We start from the raw sequence: 17097 nt of genomic DNA on the forward strand, positions 1-17097 counted from the left end.
TGTTGGCGATCACTTGTTATTGACTGTAAATTAATTGTTTAGCTTTATTCAAACTTATTTGGTCAAACTGTGTCAGTAATAAACATTCGCTCAAGAATAATAATTTTATTAATTCTTCCTATAAAACTGACTAAAGAATATAAAACTTTATATCCATCTCAATGTTTCACCTTTTTTCCAACATCTTTCCATTGAGGAAACTATCACAAGGTAAATTGATACAATTAAAGTACCTCTAAAGGTCATTGGTTTGTAAAGAATGACATCATAAAGAAATTCGCGCGAAAGGTAAAAGCACTTCGGCGTGGTTGCGGCCATTTTGAATGCCGAACTTGTAAAACACTTATGAGTTGGGTTAATTAAAGTGTAAGGAGAATTATAATATACAAAAATTAAAAAATTTAGCAACTTCAGTTTCTCGCCATCGCATCTTAAGAAGTCTCTATAGAAAGGTATGTGTAGAAAATTAATATAAATAAAAATAACAAATTATGCCGGTTGTCGGCAGTAGTAGTAGTAACAGTAATACCAAAGTAAAGTAATTGTTAAGCCTAAATTTTAATACGATTACCAAACGTACTGAAAATTGTAAGTATTAATTCCAAGTTACTGCTTGAAGTAATTATTTTAATGTTTAACAGAAAACATGTTTATAGTATGTATGGGTTTAACTGGGATTTGTTTATGCTGTTTTACTATACGTTTCAAATTTTTCCATTTTCAAATAGGTTGTAATTGGACATGTAATTTAAGTTTTGACTTGTGAGAATTACTGAAATACCAATGACGGGAATACTATACTAATGATCAAGTATCTTTATTTTAATATTTAAATTACAACTACACGTTACAATAATAAAGTAAAACTCTGTGTAATTAAGATAGTTTACTCTTGGTACAAATGCACGTTAAAAATAAATGTTACTGGAACTTGCAAGTATTACACTGAGCTTTGGGTTTTTGATGAATAAGCAATACATTTTGTGTTCATAGACACTTGGAACTGAATACGATTTATTTTGTCTTGCTAAAATTGATATATTACTATTAGCATTAATATTATATAGTGATATTCTAACTTTGGAAAAGTGTTAACAAGTGTATTACTATTAGCTGAAGAATATTACTTAAAACAAGGGCTTATTTACTTAACCTTTGGAGAACAAGGAACCATTTTATCCATAGAATTTCTTTGCACACCCGTGTTTGTGAAAAGTAAAAATCTAAGCCCAATATTTACTTTTCTGATAATTGATGACTTTCTTGAAGCTGTCAAATGCTGTCCTCCACTGTTGTTGACAACTCATCCCATACATTATATATATCCCAGAGGGATTTAATTAGTGATTTATTTAGGGATAATTGAATCTTTTGACTCTCATTTGCTATGCATATAAATACACACCAAGCATTAGTTAGCTTTTTTAGCAACAGAAACTACTTTTGTGGCTTGATTAACTTGTTCACCTCTGTACTGAGATGTTTTTCTTTGGTCGTACCATTTATTTTGTTTTTATCTAATATTTCTTCTTTGGTTCAAAGTATGATAACCCTAGTGCATTACCTTGCACATTATAATTTAGGGTTATTTATCAAATGTTTGTCTGGGATGCCAGTGGATTCACTCTGTCTATAGTACTTCAGCATCCTCAGTGCTGGTAAAATTATAAAAAACAAACTATTAACTTATTAATATTATTAATGTACACTGCAAACAATAAGAGTTCATTTGTCTGGACTTCATTAATAACTTTGTTTTTTTTAACCCCTACTAATGTGATTTTCATAGCTGATATTTTTGTACATCATGAACTATTGAAAAGCTGAGTATACCAATTCCACATCCATTTTCTTCAATCAGTTAAGAAACATCTTGGTTTAAGTGATATCAGAAAGTTTGGAATCAAATTGTAAATTATAATTCAAACTTTAATATTATATATAAGTTAATTTCTTAACTTAAAAGTAAATATTAAAAGAATACACAGTTGTTTTATTCAACCCTTATATAAAAAAAAAAAAACTCACTGTACTTTCTCATAAAATGGCTATCAGCAACTTCCTCAAAGTTTTTTTATGAGCATGTAAGGGCAGGAAAGATTAAGAGATACCTCACTGGGTATCTTGTTATTTAAAAAACTGAGAGTATCCAAACTACTGTTGAGATTCTAGTGAAAATATTTGTCATCTCTATCTGCTTAAAGGATTTTGGTTTAAGGGATAGTTTAACCCTTTTGTGATGGATTATGGTTCAAAGGCCATGTCATCTCATTTGTTGACTTGCACTTAGAATTTTATTGAACTACTATTTTGTGAATTTTGTTGGAAAGTTTGGAATCAAGCTGTAGATTATAATTCAAACTTTAATATAAGTTAATTTCTTTAATTAAAAGTAAATATTAAAAGAACGTACCTAAATATAGATTTTAGTGAGTCACATGTTATGTTAAATGCAGCACTGTATAAAATTAGGTGTTTGTGATGTCAAAATACTAATATTATTGAGCTAGAATATAAAATAAGGACCCCATATCTGTTTTATTCTATTGAGATATGGCTTATGAATGGAGACAGTGGCTCCATTCACCTCTTTCCATTTTTGAAAACAGTTCCTTACATACAATTCAATGTATGAAGGAAATAACCAATCAACAGCTAAGAATGTCTCTAGAGTGGTTTTCTCAGCCATTTTAATCTGTGAAAAGGCTATCATATACTTCTGATCCAAGTTTTCAGGAAAGTGGGTTGTCTTCAATCTGCTCAAAGTTTCAAATTTTTTAAAATCTAAATATATCTTAGTTACTAACCTTAATAAATTGTAGTGGATTTCTGTGGTATTATCAGTATAAGTTATTTATGATTTTTTGGTTATTCAACTGTATAAATATAAAACCTAAAAAAAAAAATTTTGTATCCTCCGCATGTGAAATTTTAAAAGGCTTGGAAACCTATGTTTAGCAGCAACTAAGTTCAAAGGTTGTAGCTAGAAGAGAAATTTTTTGCTTCTTTATTTATTGTTCTATATATTTCAAGAAAAATAATTATCATAACATTTCTAAATAGTAGTGATCTGTATACTTACGTAACATACAACAATTGAAATGTGGCTGTATGTTACAAAATGTTAATTCCACTAAAACTCAACCAAGATAGGGAAAGTAAAAGTGTTATATTGGATATAGTAATACAAGTGTAAGTGCATCTTGTCAATGCAAGTTATGTAATGCTAGCAAGGCATGACTGGAAAGTTAATATGATAAAAAATAATTTTTATTAATTTATTGAGCTTAGAAACTAAGATAAATTTAGATTTTAAAAAACATGAAACTTTAAGCAGACTATAGACACAATGTATCTCCTTGAAATCTTTGACTGAAAGAATGTGGTAGCTTTTTCACAGATTAAAATGACTGAAATAAACCACACTGGAAACATTCTAAGCTGTTGATTGGTTATTCACATATTGTATATTGAAGTAAGTGTTTATAAGGGATTGTTTTCAAGAATGGAAAGAAGTGAATGGGGCCACTATTTAATTCAGTGCATAAACCATATCTCAACAAAATATAAAGATATGAGGCTCTTATTCCAGCTTAATAATATTTGAAATTTGAGTTTTTAATATGTACAAAACGATAGATTTAGTAATTTGACATCACAAACATTTAATTTTAAACAGTGCTGCATTGAACATACCACATGACTCACTAAAATCTATATTTACCATTAAATTAAGAAATGAACTCACATATAGTATTAAAGTTTGAATTATAATCTACAATTTGGTTCCAAACTTATTGATATAAATTATGAAATATTAATTCAATAACATTTTGAATGCATGTTAACAAACACGATGTTGATCTGTGATCTGTTGCAAAAGGGTTAAATTATAGCATGAAACCACTTTGCACTCAGACTAGTAATGGAACAGACTTGATATTTTCAAAAACAAATCTTTAGTACAAATATGTCATTAAAAATTGTTTTTTGGTATACAAAAAACTCAGTTTTTATTTAAAGTCAAACAAATTTTGTGAAGATACACGTGTCAAAAGTTATAGTGCAAATACTTAATGTGTGTGTGTGTGTGGGTGTACATGAACTTGTGTATATCATACTGAGCTCGTTGCAAAAGGATTAATAGTTTGTTGGTCTATTTTGTGCACTAGTTAATGCTAGAAACATTTAATATTAAGTTTTGCCTTTGTTTTGTTTTTTTGCATTCCTTGTTATTGATACATCAATGTAAATATCTGATACAAATAAAATTGTTTATGAAATGTTCAATTCATTTTTATATTTCATTTATCAAAATATGAATTTATTTTAATTAGAATTCAATTAGACTTCAATATTTTACTTTGAAGACCTCAGATACTTTTAATTAATATTTTTAATAACAAATGTTTGTGTGGATATTATTGCTTTTCATGCCTTTATGTGAGTAGCTTGTATATACTGAATGTTAAAAATGGGAAGGAACTGAAACTATACATTTTGTTAACATTGAACTGACAGGTCTTTTGTAGTCATTTTTAAATAGGTTTAAAATTAAAAATAATGTATCAGCATAAGCTCAAGTTTAGAGTTTTAATCAACTAGTCATTACAAAATATTTCTAATTAATAATATAAATAGCTTCAATGGAGGTCAGGTTGTTACTTTGTTTTTTTATCATATTTCCAGAACTTTCTTTATGATGAACGGAATTCGAGAGAAAGACTTCATTTTCTTTGGAGAGGTACGTTATGCAACTACAAATCAAGGAACTGTTCATTGGAAGCAAGGCTATTTGCTCTTTTGTCCAACATCTAGAAAAGGAGCATGGGAGTGTAGGGTTCACTTTCGTGCTAAAGATGTGGTACCAGCAGCCACCTTTCATGTAAATATTGTTTTAAAATATCAATTATTATATAGAGAAAATATATGTTGCTTGATTATAAAATGTTTTAATTTTTTTGTGTTCTGATTTTATTTATTTATTGAATTTCAAGAACATTTGCTAGAAATTAAGGATTGGAGATAAGGAACTTGTTGCTGTTTTACTAGTAAAACTTAAAATGTACTCAAAAAAATGCCAGTATGTGTTTCAGTTGGAAAATTTGTAGATTTTCACTGTGAAGTGTCAATAAACACATAGCTCTTTATTAACTAAAATATTTGGTTTATTGTCTTCTAATGCTTTGTCAGTTTTAGGAATTCAAATTGTAACTTCATTAATAAAATACTTTTTAGTGTAGGGCAACTTTCTGAATAGAATACTGTAGAATTTGTTGATCCAGACACTTAAGTATTTTTAAATTAAGTTAAAATAAAAACTTGCATGAAATGAAATTTTGGTATACAAAAATATTTGAAAATGAAACATGACATAAAATTTGTGATATTATATTTATTAATGCTAATGCATGAAATAATGGATACAATTCATTCTAGAGAAGAATAATGTTGCTAGTGGGAAAATAACTTGCAACCATTTATTAATGTTTTCAGAACCTAAGTCAAAGTTTTATTTGTAGTTTTAAATGAAAAATAGGAAAAATTGTGCCATTGGTTTATTAATTTTTGAAAGATGGACACATGAAGCATCTTTATGCATTAGTAAATACGAGTTGCTAGGTAACTGACCTATACTATTATATATTAGTTCAAAAACTCAAAATGTTTGGTTAGTAGATTTTGTAAACCAGTTAGAAATCACATAAAACTAGTCATGAGCTCCAAACACAGCAAGACCAAGTATGTACCCCATTTATTTTCAATCTTTTTGTACACCTTCTCAGTATGTGTGTGTATATATGTATACACAAAAAGACAATTAAATTTATTTTGGGGAAGCTTTAACTAATCCCTTTTTTCTGTCAGTACATATGCATATATTTGTATGCATGTTCGTGGGCACTCAAAAATATTTCTAACGGGGGGGGGACAAAAATGTGTATGTAATAGATCAGCTTTTACAGTGCAAGTCAAAAGACTAGAATATGTGTTTATATATGCTTAAATGCACAAATGTACAGTTTAACGAAACTTTCAATGAATATTTAGTTTACCTATGATGTTAAGTTTGTCTTTATGTCCAGTTTTTTCTGAAATCCTCTCTTGCCCTTTCTTGCAGGCACTCGTGTATGTTCTTATTTATTTTCAAATAAAGGTTTAGGTAGAAATGCATTTATTTAGAACAGCTGTGTGTCTCTGTATATATTGATATCTTATTATATTATTATTTGTATAATAGTTTTTAATATATAAACTATTAAAAGCTTCTTATCCAGTTACTTATACTTTGGCAACAGTGAAGATTTTGTTTATCCTACATAGCCAACTACTCCAGTAACAATATTGCAATGTGGTTATATAGTTTCAAAGTTGTAATATTCACCTGAAAATTTTGGTTATGAGCACACAGTGCTTCCAGATAAGGTTTCTGGATTTGGAATTTCTCTCCCATTCTTGGTGCTCTGCAAGTGCACTGCAACATGACCATGAACCACGAGTCACTTTGAAAATGTCTGTGCAATTGAAATAACTAATTGTTGTTGTTTTTTTTACTGTGAAACTTCTTTTGAAGTATGCTAAAAAGCTGGTCTCACAAAAAAGAGTATGACAGATTTTTATTTGTTCGATTTACCATAATATTAATGTGAAGATGTGTTTTTTTCAATGTTACAAACTAAATGTTTTGCAACATATACAGTATTTCAATATTACACTTTTAAATACTGTACAACTACATGAATCAGTATTCATAGTTAGTGACAAATTATTTTTTCATTAACATTACAAATTTCATTTTGTTACATTCAAATATGCTGTGTAGTTATTATTTGATATATTATTATACACATAAGTTGATAGCAGTTTTATATGAATAGAATATATGCAAAGTCTAATCCATTTAGCTTCTTTCTTTCAAGATTTCATGAGTTATTAGTATCTTTATTTACTGCATAAAAGTCCCTGTGCAGTAAATAAAGATGTTGGTAACCCATAACTATGATGATATCCTAAACCATTAAAGTACCAAAAGCTTGGTAATAAGAAATTCCAAGTTGTGCATCAAAAATGTTTTTCATGTAATGAATTTAAATTTCAAATTATATTTTGATATATAAAACCTTCAGTATGCAGTTTATTTTTAGTATTAAATGCACAAATTAGAATTTACCAAAATACAAGGTTTGGAATCATATTAACAGTTATTAGTTATATTTCATCTTGGAAACATTGTAATCAGCAACATAAGCTAACTTGTAGCTCATGGTGTAATGAATACAGATTCTTTGCATAGTTGAAAAAGTTTGAACACCATTTTTTACACCATAACTTCTTGAAGTAATACTTAAGTTATTTTATGTGTGTGTGTGTGTGAAACATTTTGCACAATATTTATTCATAGAAATGTATGTTGAATGCATAAAAGTAACTTTCCAAGCAATTACTTCAATAAATGTACAAAATAAACTGAAGAGCTCAAAAAGTTTTGAGCTGGGATTCCTGAAGGTTTCATGTTAGTTATGAGTGCTGTTTAATTTGTTTTTTAATTTACTGTATATAGTATCTCTTTGTTGCATTTCTAATAATTGAAATAGCTTTTCAGTTTTTAACAACCTTTTCAACCAGTGACATCTGAATATTCCATTTTATAAGGTTATGTATTTTAACCATATAACTGATCTTTAACATGTGTAAAATTGAAAATTCAAAACATATTATTAGTTAAGTACTTCTTTCTTCTGTGGGGTGTAAAAAGGCAAATTATAATTCAATAGTTAATTTTTTTTGGGACTTTTCTTAGTCATGTTGGCTTGTTAGGTATGGTATAATATACACAAGTTTGTGTACATAAATATGTACATGTTTTAAATATATACACTATAACACTTAATACAGTATGTGTATTCTTACAAAATTTGTTAGACTTTTAGTAAGGGTGAAAAGTTTGTGTACAAAATATTAGATTCTTTAATGAAATATTTTTATGTAAAATTTGTTTGAAAATACAGTCTGTTTTGTAAGTAGTCCTATTGCAAAGTGATTTCATGTTATGATTAAAAAACTGTTATTCATTCCAAAGATCTCAAATATTATTTGTGTAATCTCTAAAACCTCAGAAATACATTTCAAATGTTTGTTTTCAGTAATACTTTATTTTATTTTCTGTACTTTGTGTGGGGTCTGTCACTTGACCAACCTTGTAATCATCTTAAATAAATTAGGAAATAAATATAAATTGCCTTTCTTGTGCTATAATGGCTACATGTTGTAACACAATATGAAGGTTTAGTCAGAGTAGCTTAAGTCTCATGTTGTTTATTTTTATTATATTGACCTTTCAGTGATGTCTAGCAACTTGCATTTAAACAGTGCATGTGCACTTGTTATCATATGCACTATTATAAAACTAACCTTTGGTCTTAATGAAGTAATCTGTATTGGCTAGGTTTTAGTGAACTAGTATTTCATAATATACATTCACATTTCAGTTATTATACATTGTATATGGATTATTACTATTTAGAAATATGGTGTTTATAAAAATATTTTAATTACCATAAAGCCTCAAGTTGTATGTAGAATAGTATATTTTAAAACAAGTGTAAGAAGAATTTGAAGTGGCTGTTGATGGTATTAGATAAAATTAAGAGCAAATAACAATGTAAATGCAGCAAAAATATTTCTTCATGTTCAATAAAATATATTAAGTTTAAATTGAGAATGATTGATTTATTCAGTATTGAATTTTCTCAGTGAAACTGTTGTACCAAAGATACCATTATGTGTTGTGTGACCCAGAATGCCAGTTTTTATTGCAACATCTATGTTTATTTTAGTGCCTTAGATAATATATTCCTGCAGATGTATTTCATGGAATACAGTCTCCATATACATGTAGTTTTTCTTCCTGTTCTAGTGTTGTCCACACTGTTACATGCAGATGTTTATTTTTTCAAATTCAGTATGTATGAAACTATTAGATTCATATCTGTATGAAAAGTTAACACTGTCAAGCTGAAGTTTAAGTAGTAATGCCACAAACCATGAAACACAGTAGCTTTAAAGAAGCCTGTCAAACTTAATTTCTTTTCATTTTTAATAAATACTATTTTCACACACATTCAGAAACACCTGTGTAAATACTTTGAGAAGCATAACATAGAATGCCCTTACTCTTCAAAATTATTATGACAGTAAAATAATACACTTGCCAAATTATTACTGTGATCAAAAGCAAAGCAGTAATTTTGCTAAATTGCTATAAGGTATCAAATGTTACATTTCAAAAATATAGACATGTTTTTTGCCACTGGTTATTTCCCTAAGGGCTTCAACTAAAAATTGATTTAAGTAACAGTGTGTCATGTGAATGTGTACTTTACTGCACTTTTTAGGTGGAGACATAGTTTAATGAACATATTAAAACATGCACACTCAGTGTTTGATTTAAGAATAACTATATCACTGGGATTATTGACCTCATGATGTATGACTGACATTAATTTGATGCTGCTATTTTGTTAAATTACTTGAGTAGGTGTTTGGTGGAGTTTTCATTTTTAACTATTCATATATATAAATACATATATAAAGATTGAAATGATTCTAAGTTATTTTATAATATCAGTGTATCAAAATGAAAAAACAAAGTGCAGAAAACCTCTTGCCAACCCATGAAAGTATGTTTTTATTAATAAAAAATAAATTAAACATTACAGTCTTAATTTTTGTGTCATTTTACAGGTGACATCTCGAACACTGAAGAAAATACCACTAAGTCCGGAGAAAGCTGAAAAAAATGGTTTCATATCATTTGAGTTTACAAATTCATCTGTAGTGTGGATACGAAAATTTAGGAATAATGGACAACAATCTTCATTTTATGATCTTGCCAAATTTCTACAAAATATCAAAAATGGTTGTTTTGAAGGTGTGGATTTTTATAGTTTGTATTTTTATCACGAAAATTTGTATGATTTGTCTGAAATAGGTTGCAACTTGTTTTGGAAAAACATGTTATTGATTCATTACCAATTTATCCATAGTGATCAATTAGTTTTTTTTTTTTTTGACATGGACTTTGCATAGTCAGCTTTATGGGTAAAATTGCTCCATTGAATTAAAACATTTAGAGAAAATAAACTTGTCATATTTTTTTACATTTCAAGGAAAAAAACCCTCTGGCTTAGGTTCAATAAAATGTTTTATTTACTTTCTTACATAAAAGTAAGATATATGTGAACATTTGATTTTGGGTTGATTTTAGTTCATTTCCAATGCAATCTTTAGTGTTTATGAAGAATTTCCTGAATATTTTGTAAGCATAATACAGCACCTGAACCCCCTTAGAGAAAAATCACAATAGTTTTGAACAATATATCACTAATTTGTCCTTGTAATTTAAGTAAAGTTGTAGTTCTGTCAATTTTTAGCCATGTTTCTAAATTTAGGTTTTCATTGTATGGTATAATTGTCTCAATCTCACTTTCAAGAAGCCATTAACTACTGGTTTAAATAAATCATGAAAGCTCTTTTTCTATTATTTTTGCCTGTTAAAGCCAAAAAGGCTTTAAATTCAGTTGGGATTCATCTAGGGAACATAGTGGTAAAAGCGTAACTTAATGATTTGCTACAAGGAAAAAGTGCTTGAAATCAGCTTCCTTTACAATTACAGTCCTGATTTTTTGTTTTTAATCCCGTCACTGTGAAAATAAGCTAAAGTGAATTGAACCTTTATTGCTAACATTGACAAACAGTGGTTTTCAGAATGTTAAATGATTTAATTGTTACGAGCTAATTCTGTTGAGAAACAAATTTCAGCTCTTGGCATGTCTATGTGAGGAACTGTTTGAGGGGAAAAACCAAAAGGATTAGGGAGAGATGTGAATGATAAACTTAAGAGCTTATAGTTACAGGTGATTCATTGACAAAACATGGTTAGGAAACTCTTGTGTTGTAAAGAGGGAAAAAGAATTAATTTCTGCTACCCAGTAGCACAAGCAGAAGATTTGGTAAAGGAGGCTGTCAATGATGATATTTTTGTTGTGTACATGGAGGCTAATGGTGTAGAGAAAGGTAGGTCAGGGGAGCTATTTAATAAGTACAAGTAGTTGATAAAGAAAAATGTCATAACTTGATTGAGCCAGGGATAGTGTCTCTAGAATTAAATGTGGTGATAAAATTGAGAAGGTTGTTAGAACTAAATGCCTTTGGTTAATATGTAAGGATAAATAGATTGGCTGATTGGTCTTGTAGGATAAGTTTAAGTAGAGAATGAAGCTTTTTAAAATGGACTGTTTATATTTAACTCTTTCACTATGGGCTCAGTCCTGGGGACTGACCTCATAACTGTTTTATGCTTGTTATTATTTTCATTCTATTACTTTTAACTTAGTAAGCATGTGTTCATGCAATTTAGCAGGTTGTCAGTAAACATTACAAGGCTTTCATGTGCAAGTACCTTTATTAGTAATAAGTCTTAAGGTTTGTTAAACAGTGTTTTTCTTGTGTCTATTTTTGCATGTTGGTGACCTGACAAGTAAAGTCCTTTTCATTTTAAGATTAAAAATACTTTTGTACATCAAAAAAGTTTCAGATTTCACATACTAAATCTGAATAACCTCCAAATAATCACCAAACCTTTTTTCAGTAAAGACTGTATATAATCTTTCATTTTCACTGTCGTTTCTCTCTATGAGTTTGGTTGATTTGACTGACATTGTAATCACTATAAAAATTAGGAAATTTATATGAATTGTGCTTTTTTCATTCTAGAATGAAAACATTATAACATGAAAATTCAAGTTTGTCTAAATAGCTTAACTAGTATAACATTATATATATATTTTTATTCTATTCACCTTTAAGGTGTACATGACTAACATTACAGAAGTCACAATCATGCAGTGCATGTGTATTCATGTTACTGTGTCCAAAAATATAAAACTGGCTTTTACAAAGTGACCTGGCTTGACTGTGTTCTAGGACCAGTATTTTGTGAAATACAGTAACATTTTGGTTGTAATACAGTATATAAATATATACATTATTACTATTTACAGATAAGTCCTTAAATTCCAATTCTTTTTCTTAAAGCATAGAACGGTAAATGTAGTATAGAAAACAATTCTCTTTCTCAGTTATGAACTTTGCACACCTATCTGCTTTCTGTTAGTACGTTGCTAAGCTAAGCCATATCAAATTGCATATATGGAGAATGTAAAACCATTTTTTATATATGCATTTTGAAATAACAAAAAATTACTTTATTAGTACCACAGAATTCCATCATAATTTACTAAGCTGTATTTGGGTCTGAAAAAGTGATTTTTTTTCCTCATTAATGTCTTACCTTAGTGCTTGGAATCTTGCATGAAAGGATGTTTGTTGCAAAAATATTTATCAGAGGCTGAAAAAGCCACTAGAGGACATTTGAGCTTTTGATTGGTTATACACATATACATCATTGGATGAATTTTGTGTACATAAGTAAGTATTTTGAAAAATGGAAGAGGTGAGTGGGGCCATCTTGGTTGATTCAGTGTGTGTAGATACATCTCAGAAAATCAAAAAGATAAGTTATATTATAGTTTGTAACACAAAAATTATTGTCCTATCCTAGTGCTTGAAATCTGGTATGAAAAGGGTTTGTTGCAAAAATACTTTGTAGAGTCTGAGAAAGGAGGATGTTCTGAGTTTTTGATTGGTTATACACACATCATTGAGAGAATTAGGTATAAATTAGGTAAGTAGGAGTCAGCTGGTTGATGCAAAATAAAACTAAACTTGTCTCGCAAAACTGAGAATATAAATGAGCATTTTGCACATTGGCAAATATTCTTTACAGAATGTAGCATATAAATTGCATCCTTGATGTTGATTGTTGTACATTTTCTCCAGAATCAAACCATCAGTATTTTCTATATAACCTGCTTTTGGTGGAAGCTTGTGAAACTTTTGATCATGTCATAGTCTATTAGCTGTAGTTTTAATGTATTTATTGGTAGAAACTAGAGGTTTATCAACTTCTGCTGTTGAAACAATGGGTTCCTAAATGTGAGTTTCTGTTTGGCTTGTTGTATCACAGTTTAAATGTTTGTTTCATGCTGTCTCATGCTAGTGGAAAGCAATTAACCAATTTGGTCAGTCCTTTTATGGTTTTCTGGCTTGTGTTGTAAAAATAATGTTTCCTGTACTTCTGAAAAATTGATATTGCTTTATTACAAAAATCAGTTTGATGTAAACTGGGTTTTGTAGTAAGCAGTTTAATTTTAAATGATGTTTATTTACAATTGTGTGAATGGCATTTCAAAGGGACTGATGTAGTACTGTTCTTTTGAGCAGTTCCTTAATGTAACCAAGTCTGTATTTATAAAGTTTGACTCTAAATGCAGAATAATGCATGTGGGTTATCACAATTTGAATTGTAAGTATAATTTTGGTACCAATAACTTCAGCAGTGTCAAAAAAAAAGTATCTTGATGTAATGGCTTATCAGTCTCTTAACTTATTAACGAAAGTGTACCCAAGTAGCTTCTCGTGATACCATCAAAACAAACAGCACAAGAATAAAAAATACTTTTTTTCAACTTGCAGGTTTCAGAATTCATTTGCATAACCCATAGAACCACCAAAGTAGACATCAAAAGTTCTTTTTAAGATATAAATTAGTTTCTTGTTTAAACTTAGCTTTGTAATATTAATAATAATAATAATTAATCATTTATTAAATTCTAATTGTGGTATAGTGTATGTTTATTTGTTTTAAATGAAAATGAAACAGATGTGCTTCTTAATTTCTAAACTGCTTAGTGATATTATGGAATTGTAAACCAACCCTAAAATCCAAAATTTTTTCTCAAGTACAGATTTTTATAAATATCTTTCAGACAGAGGAAGTCCGAAGCAAAGAATGTATGCTCCAGCAGAAAATCACTTTAAATCAAGATCTCCTAATAACAGATCTGGAAACTCAAATGGAAATGCATATCGATCATCTCCGGGGAAAATAGGCAATAGAGATGGTTTTAATAATTTTACACCTTACAGAAGTCAGGGTGTTAATGTACACAGATTAGAATCATATGACAATGAGGCAGTTGTCTATGGTGACTCTTGTGCACATTCCAACTTTTATACAGATATGGAAGGAAGCAAATTATGGAATGGATATATTGATTCCACTGCCAATGGCAATTGTGGCAAGTTTCAGAGCTTGTCAGAGAGAAAAAGGTGGTCTCCACGCCAAGAAAGGTAGTTAATATCATCATGTGCTTGAGACAAAATCACATTATGTTGAAATGACATGTGTAATCACTTTTTTATTGTTTTTATTTTGGCTAAATCTATCAGTGCTTCAAGAGGTGAAATTACATAAAAGGATCTAAAAACAAACCAAAAGGATATTCAAATACATGTCTATAAACAGAAGTTGCTGTCAAGAGGTTATATAAAGTTAACTGTCACATTCAACTTGTATATTGTTCAGAATATAGGTGTAGTTAAAATAAGGTATAGAAAATAATGTATTATTATGCAACTCTTTCAGAAAACTGAAAATCACAAGTTGTTACTACAGGAAAAAAATTACAGTTCCAGTTGCAACTTTAAATAAAGTTTAAAAGTGGTGGATTTTGGTTTTTACCACTAACTTAACCAGATAAAGCCTGGTTATTGTCAACTGCACTATTCTTATTACTAAATTTCATATACTTATTAAATGTTTTAAGATTTTGAATTAAGAAAATTAAAAATATTATGTGTAATACTTAATTTTCTCAAATAATGACAATCAGATGTTCTTGGAACAGTTGCCTATTCTTGTATGGCTTGTTTAACAAACAGTTTTGGGTAAACATTTAATTCTGCTTCTGAATTGTGTGTGTGTGTGATATCTATAAATCTCAATTACTTAAGATTAAGGAATCTTTCTGACTTGTGTATTTTATGATTTAGGGAAAGACAAAATCAAAACTTTTCTCCTCATCGAAATGATTGTGCCACATCTCCCAGAAGACTTGTTAAACAGAGACTTGTCTTTCATGAAAGGAACTACTCCTCACGAAGCCTTAGATTTGAGCAACTCTTAAGGGAAGATAATAGCAGGCAAACTTATGGGCAAGGACAGAAAAGTCAGGAGGATATTGACAAAGAAAATACTAGAAGGATGGACAGAAAGACTTACAGCAATAATCATTATAACACTAATAATGCTTCAAGATACATAAACAATAGTAGAACAAGAAGTAAAAAGTTTTTTACTGACGAAAATCCTGTGGGAGAGAAACATTTCAACTCTTCGAAGTTTTATAATTCTAACAGATCACACAATGATTTTGAAGCAAGTAGAGCACCTCTGAAGTCTTTAACCAGGTTTGTAGCAATTATCATATTTATTTAAGCTTTGATTGGCTAAAAGGTTTTAAAATAGTGAAATTTAATAAAAAAATTAAAGTAGAAAACTCCACATTCAACTGTGATTTCATAGAAAGTGTATTATAGGCTGTTGAGATTTAGTTTTTTTGTTGTGGTTTTGATTTGTTCTTTGGTTGTTGTGAGTATATGAGTAACCTTTAGATTATAAAAAATTAAATTAGTTGTTTCTACATCATCCATGATCTCTGCCACTTGATGTGTTTAGCCAGAATTAGTCACTCAAGTACTTCTGTGTACCTATCCATCTGATTACTTCATTGGGTGGTTTAACTTGTCAACTCCAGTCTTTGTTAGTTCCTCCTGGTTCCTCCTTATCACTTTTGCCCCTGTTGGTTAAAGTATTTGTGTAATGAAGTTTGGAGAGTTATTTTCAAATTTTTTTGTTAAATAACATTTTTACTACTTAAGCCAAGAAGATTGGCATCAAAATATAATTTATCATGTAAATTTTAAAATTATTATACATGTTTTAATTTCCTAATTTAAAAGGAAATGTAAAGAAAAAAATGCCAGGTATGGGTTTTTGTGTCACGTAGCATGTCCAGTTGTCTTATTGCTCAGTTTCAGTTTAATTATGCCCACCATACAACATGTACAAGTATCTGATGAATTAGAAACTTGAATTTGTTATATAGACAAGGTAAATATAAAACAAGAACCTCCCACCTCTGTGATTTGCTGAAGATATCAATATATTTAGCAAATCTGCTGGAGTGGCTCAGCCTTTCAAACCAATCATTTGAAAGTTTGTAACTTGTACCACCTACTATTAAACTACTAAGTAGCTCAAATTTATGACCAATAGAAAGAGAATTTTTCCCTCTATGTAATTCTGACAGATGTTTACAAGTGACATGAAGGTTAAAGAAAGAATTTTGCTGAAACTGTATATGTGTGTTCAGTAAGTCGTTGCTCTTAATAGGAATGGGATTTTTCAACCCACCTATACTTCACTTAGAGACCCTACTAAATTACAGGATTCTGAGGATACTGATACAGTAATTTGATATTTTTCATTTTTCAAAGGTTAATCTTTGAAACCTACAAAAGTTATCTCTACAAAACCAACCTGTAAGTATAAACAAGGCTTAGGATGGCACGTATGCTGAGTACAGAACCTTGTAACAAGGATGCGTATTTGAAATCAATGTTTTTCTCATTTACTTTCTGTGTTTTAAGAAGAGGATAGTAAATGTTATCAGTATGTGCCCAAATAACACCATACACATATGCTGCAAAATTTGACAGACATCAAAGAGATGAGCAGTTGTATTGAAACACTTGCTATGTAAATGGATTGGCGAGGTTGAGAACCTACAATGTTTATTGAATCAGTGCAACTTTGAACTATATAATAAATGTTTTCACACATTCTAATTGAAATTTTATTACCTTTAAAATTTCTTTTGTACATGTGTTCTTGCTTTCAAGGGTGTCATATTACGGTGTGAGCAAAGACAGTCAGTGGTTTCAGCTTTACTTACAGTGAGTATAACTTTAGATGTTGAAAGTAAAATAAACACAGAAAATTTATGGGATATGTTTTAACAGTTGAAACTCTCAGGATACGTACTTTGAACCTTCATGGTTAATAATGAAGAAAGAGGCCATGGCTGCTGATTTATTTCTGATTTTAGTTTTTCTTTTCATTATAATTGAGTT

General features: G+C 29.4%; 1 protein-coding gene across 3 annotated transcripts in view; it reads left to right on the top strand.

Annotated features, from left to right (window-relative positions):
• The first annotated feature begins 280 nt into the window (after positions 1–280).
• LOC143226383 (ubiquitin carboxyl-terminal hydrolase 37-like) overlaps positions 281–17097 on the top strand; it is a 48015-nt gene continuing 31198 nt past the window's right edge. For 2 of the 3 annotated variants that reach the window (XM_076457283.1, XM_076457285.1), the window contains exons 1-5: positions 281–452; positions 4690–4885; positions 9745–9931; positions 13890–14253; positions 14956–15372. In XM_076457283.1, the coding sequence (XP_076313398.1) occupies positions 4700–4885; positions 9745–9931; positions 13890–14253; positions 14956–15372 (1154 nt within the window). In that variant the 5' untranslated portion in view covers positions 281–452; positions 4690–4699. Of the gene's footprint in view, positions 453–518; positions 589–4689; positions 4886–9744; positions 9932–13889; positions 14254–14955; positions 15373–17097 lie in introns of those variants that run through there. The other variant, XM_076457284.1, reaches the window with a different exon arrangement.

Source organism: Tachypleus tridentatus, chromosome 9, assembly GCF_004210375.1.
Source record: "Tachypleus tridentatus isolate NWPU-2018 chromosome 9, ASM421037v1, whole genome shotgun sequence".
Taxonomy (NCBI): domain Eukaryota; kingdom Metazoa; phylum Arthropoda; class Merostomata; order Xiphosura; family Limulidae; genus Tachypleus; species Tachypleus tridentatus.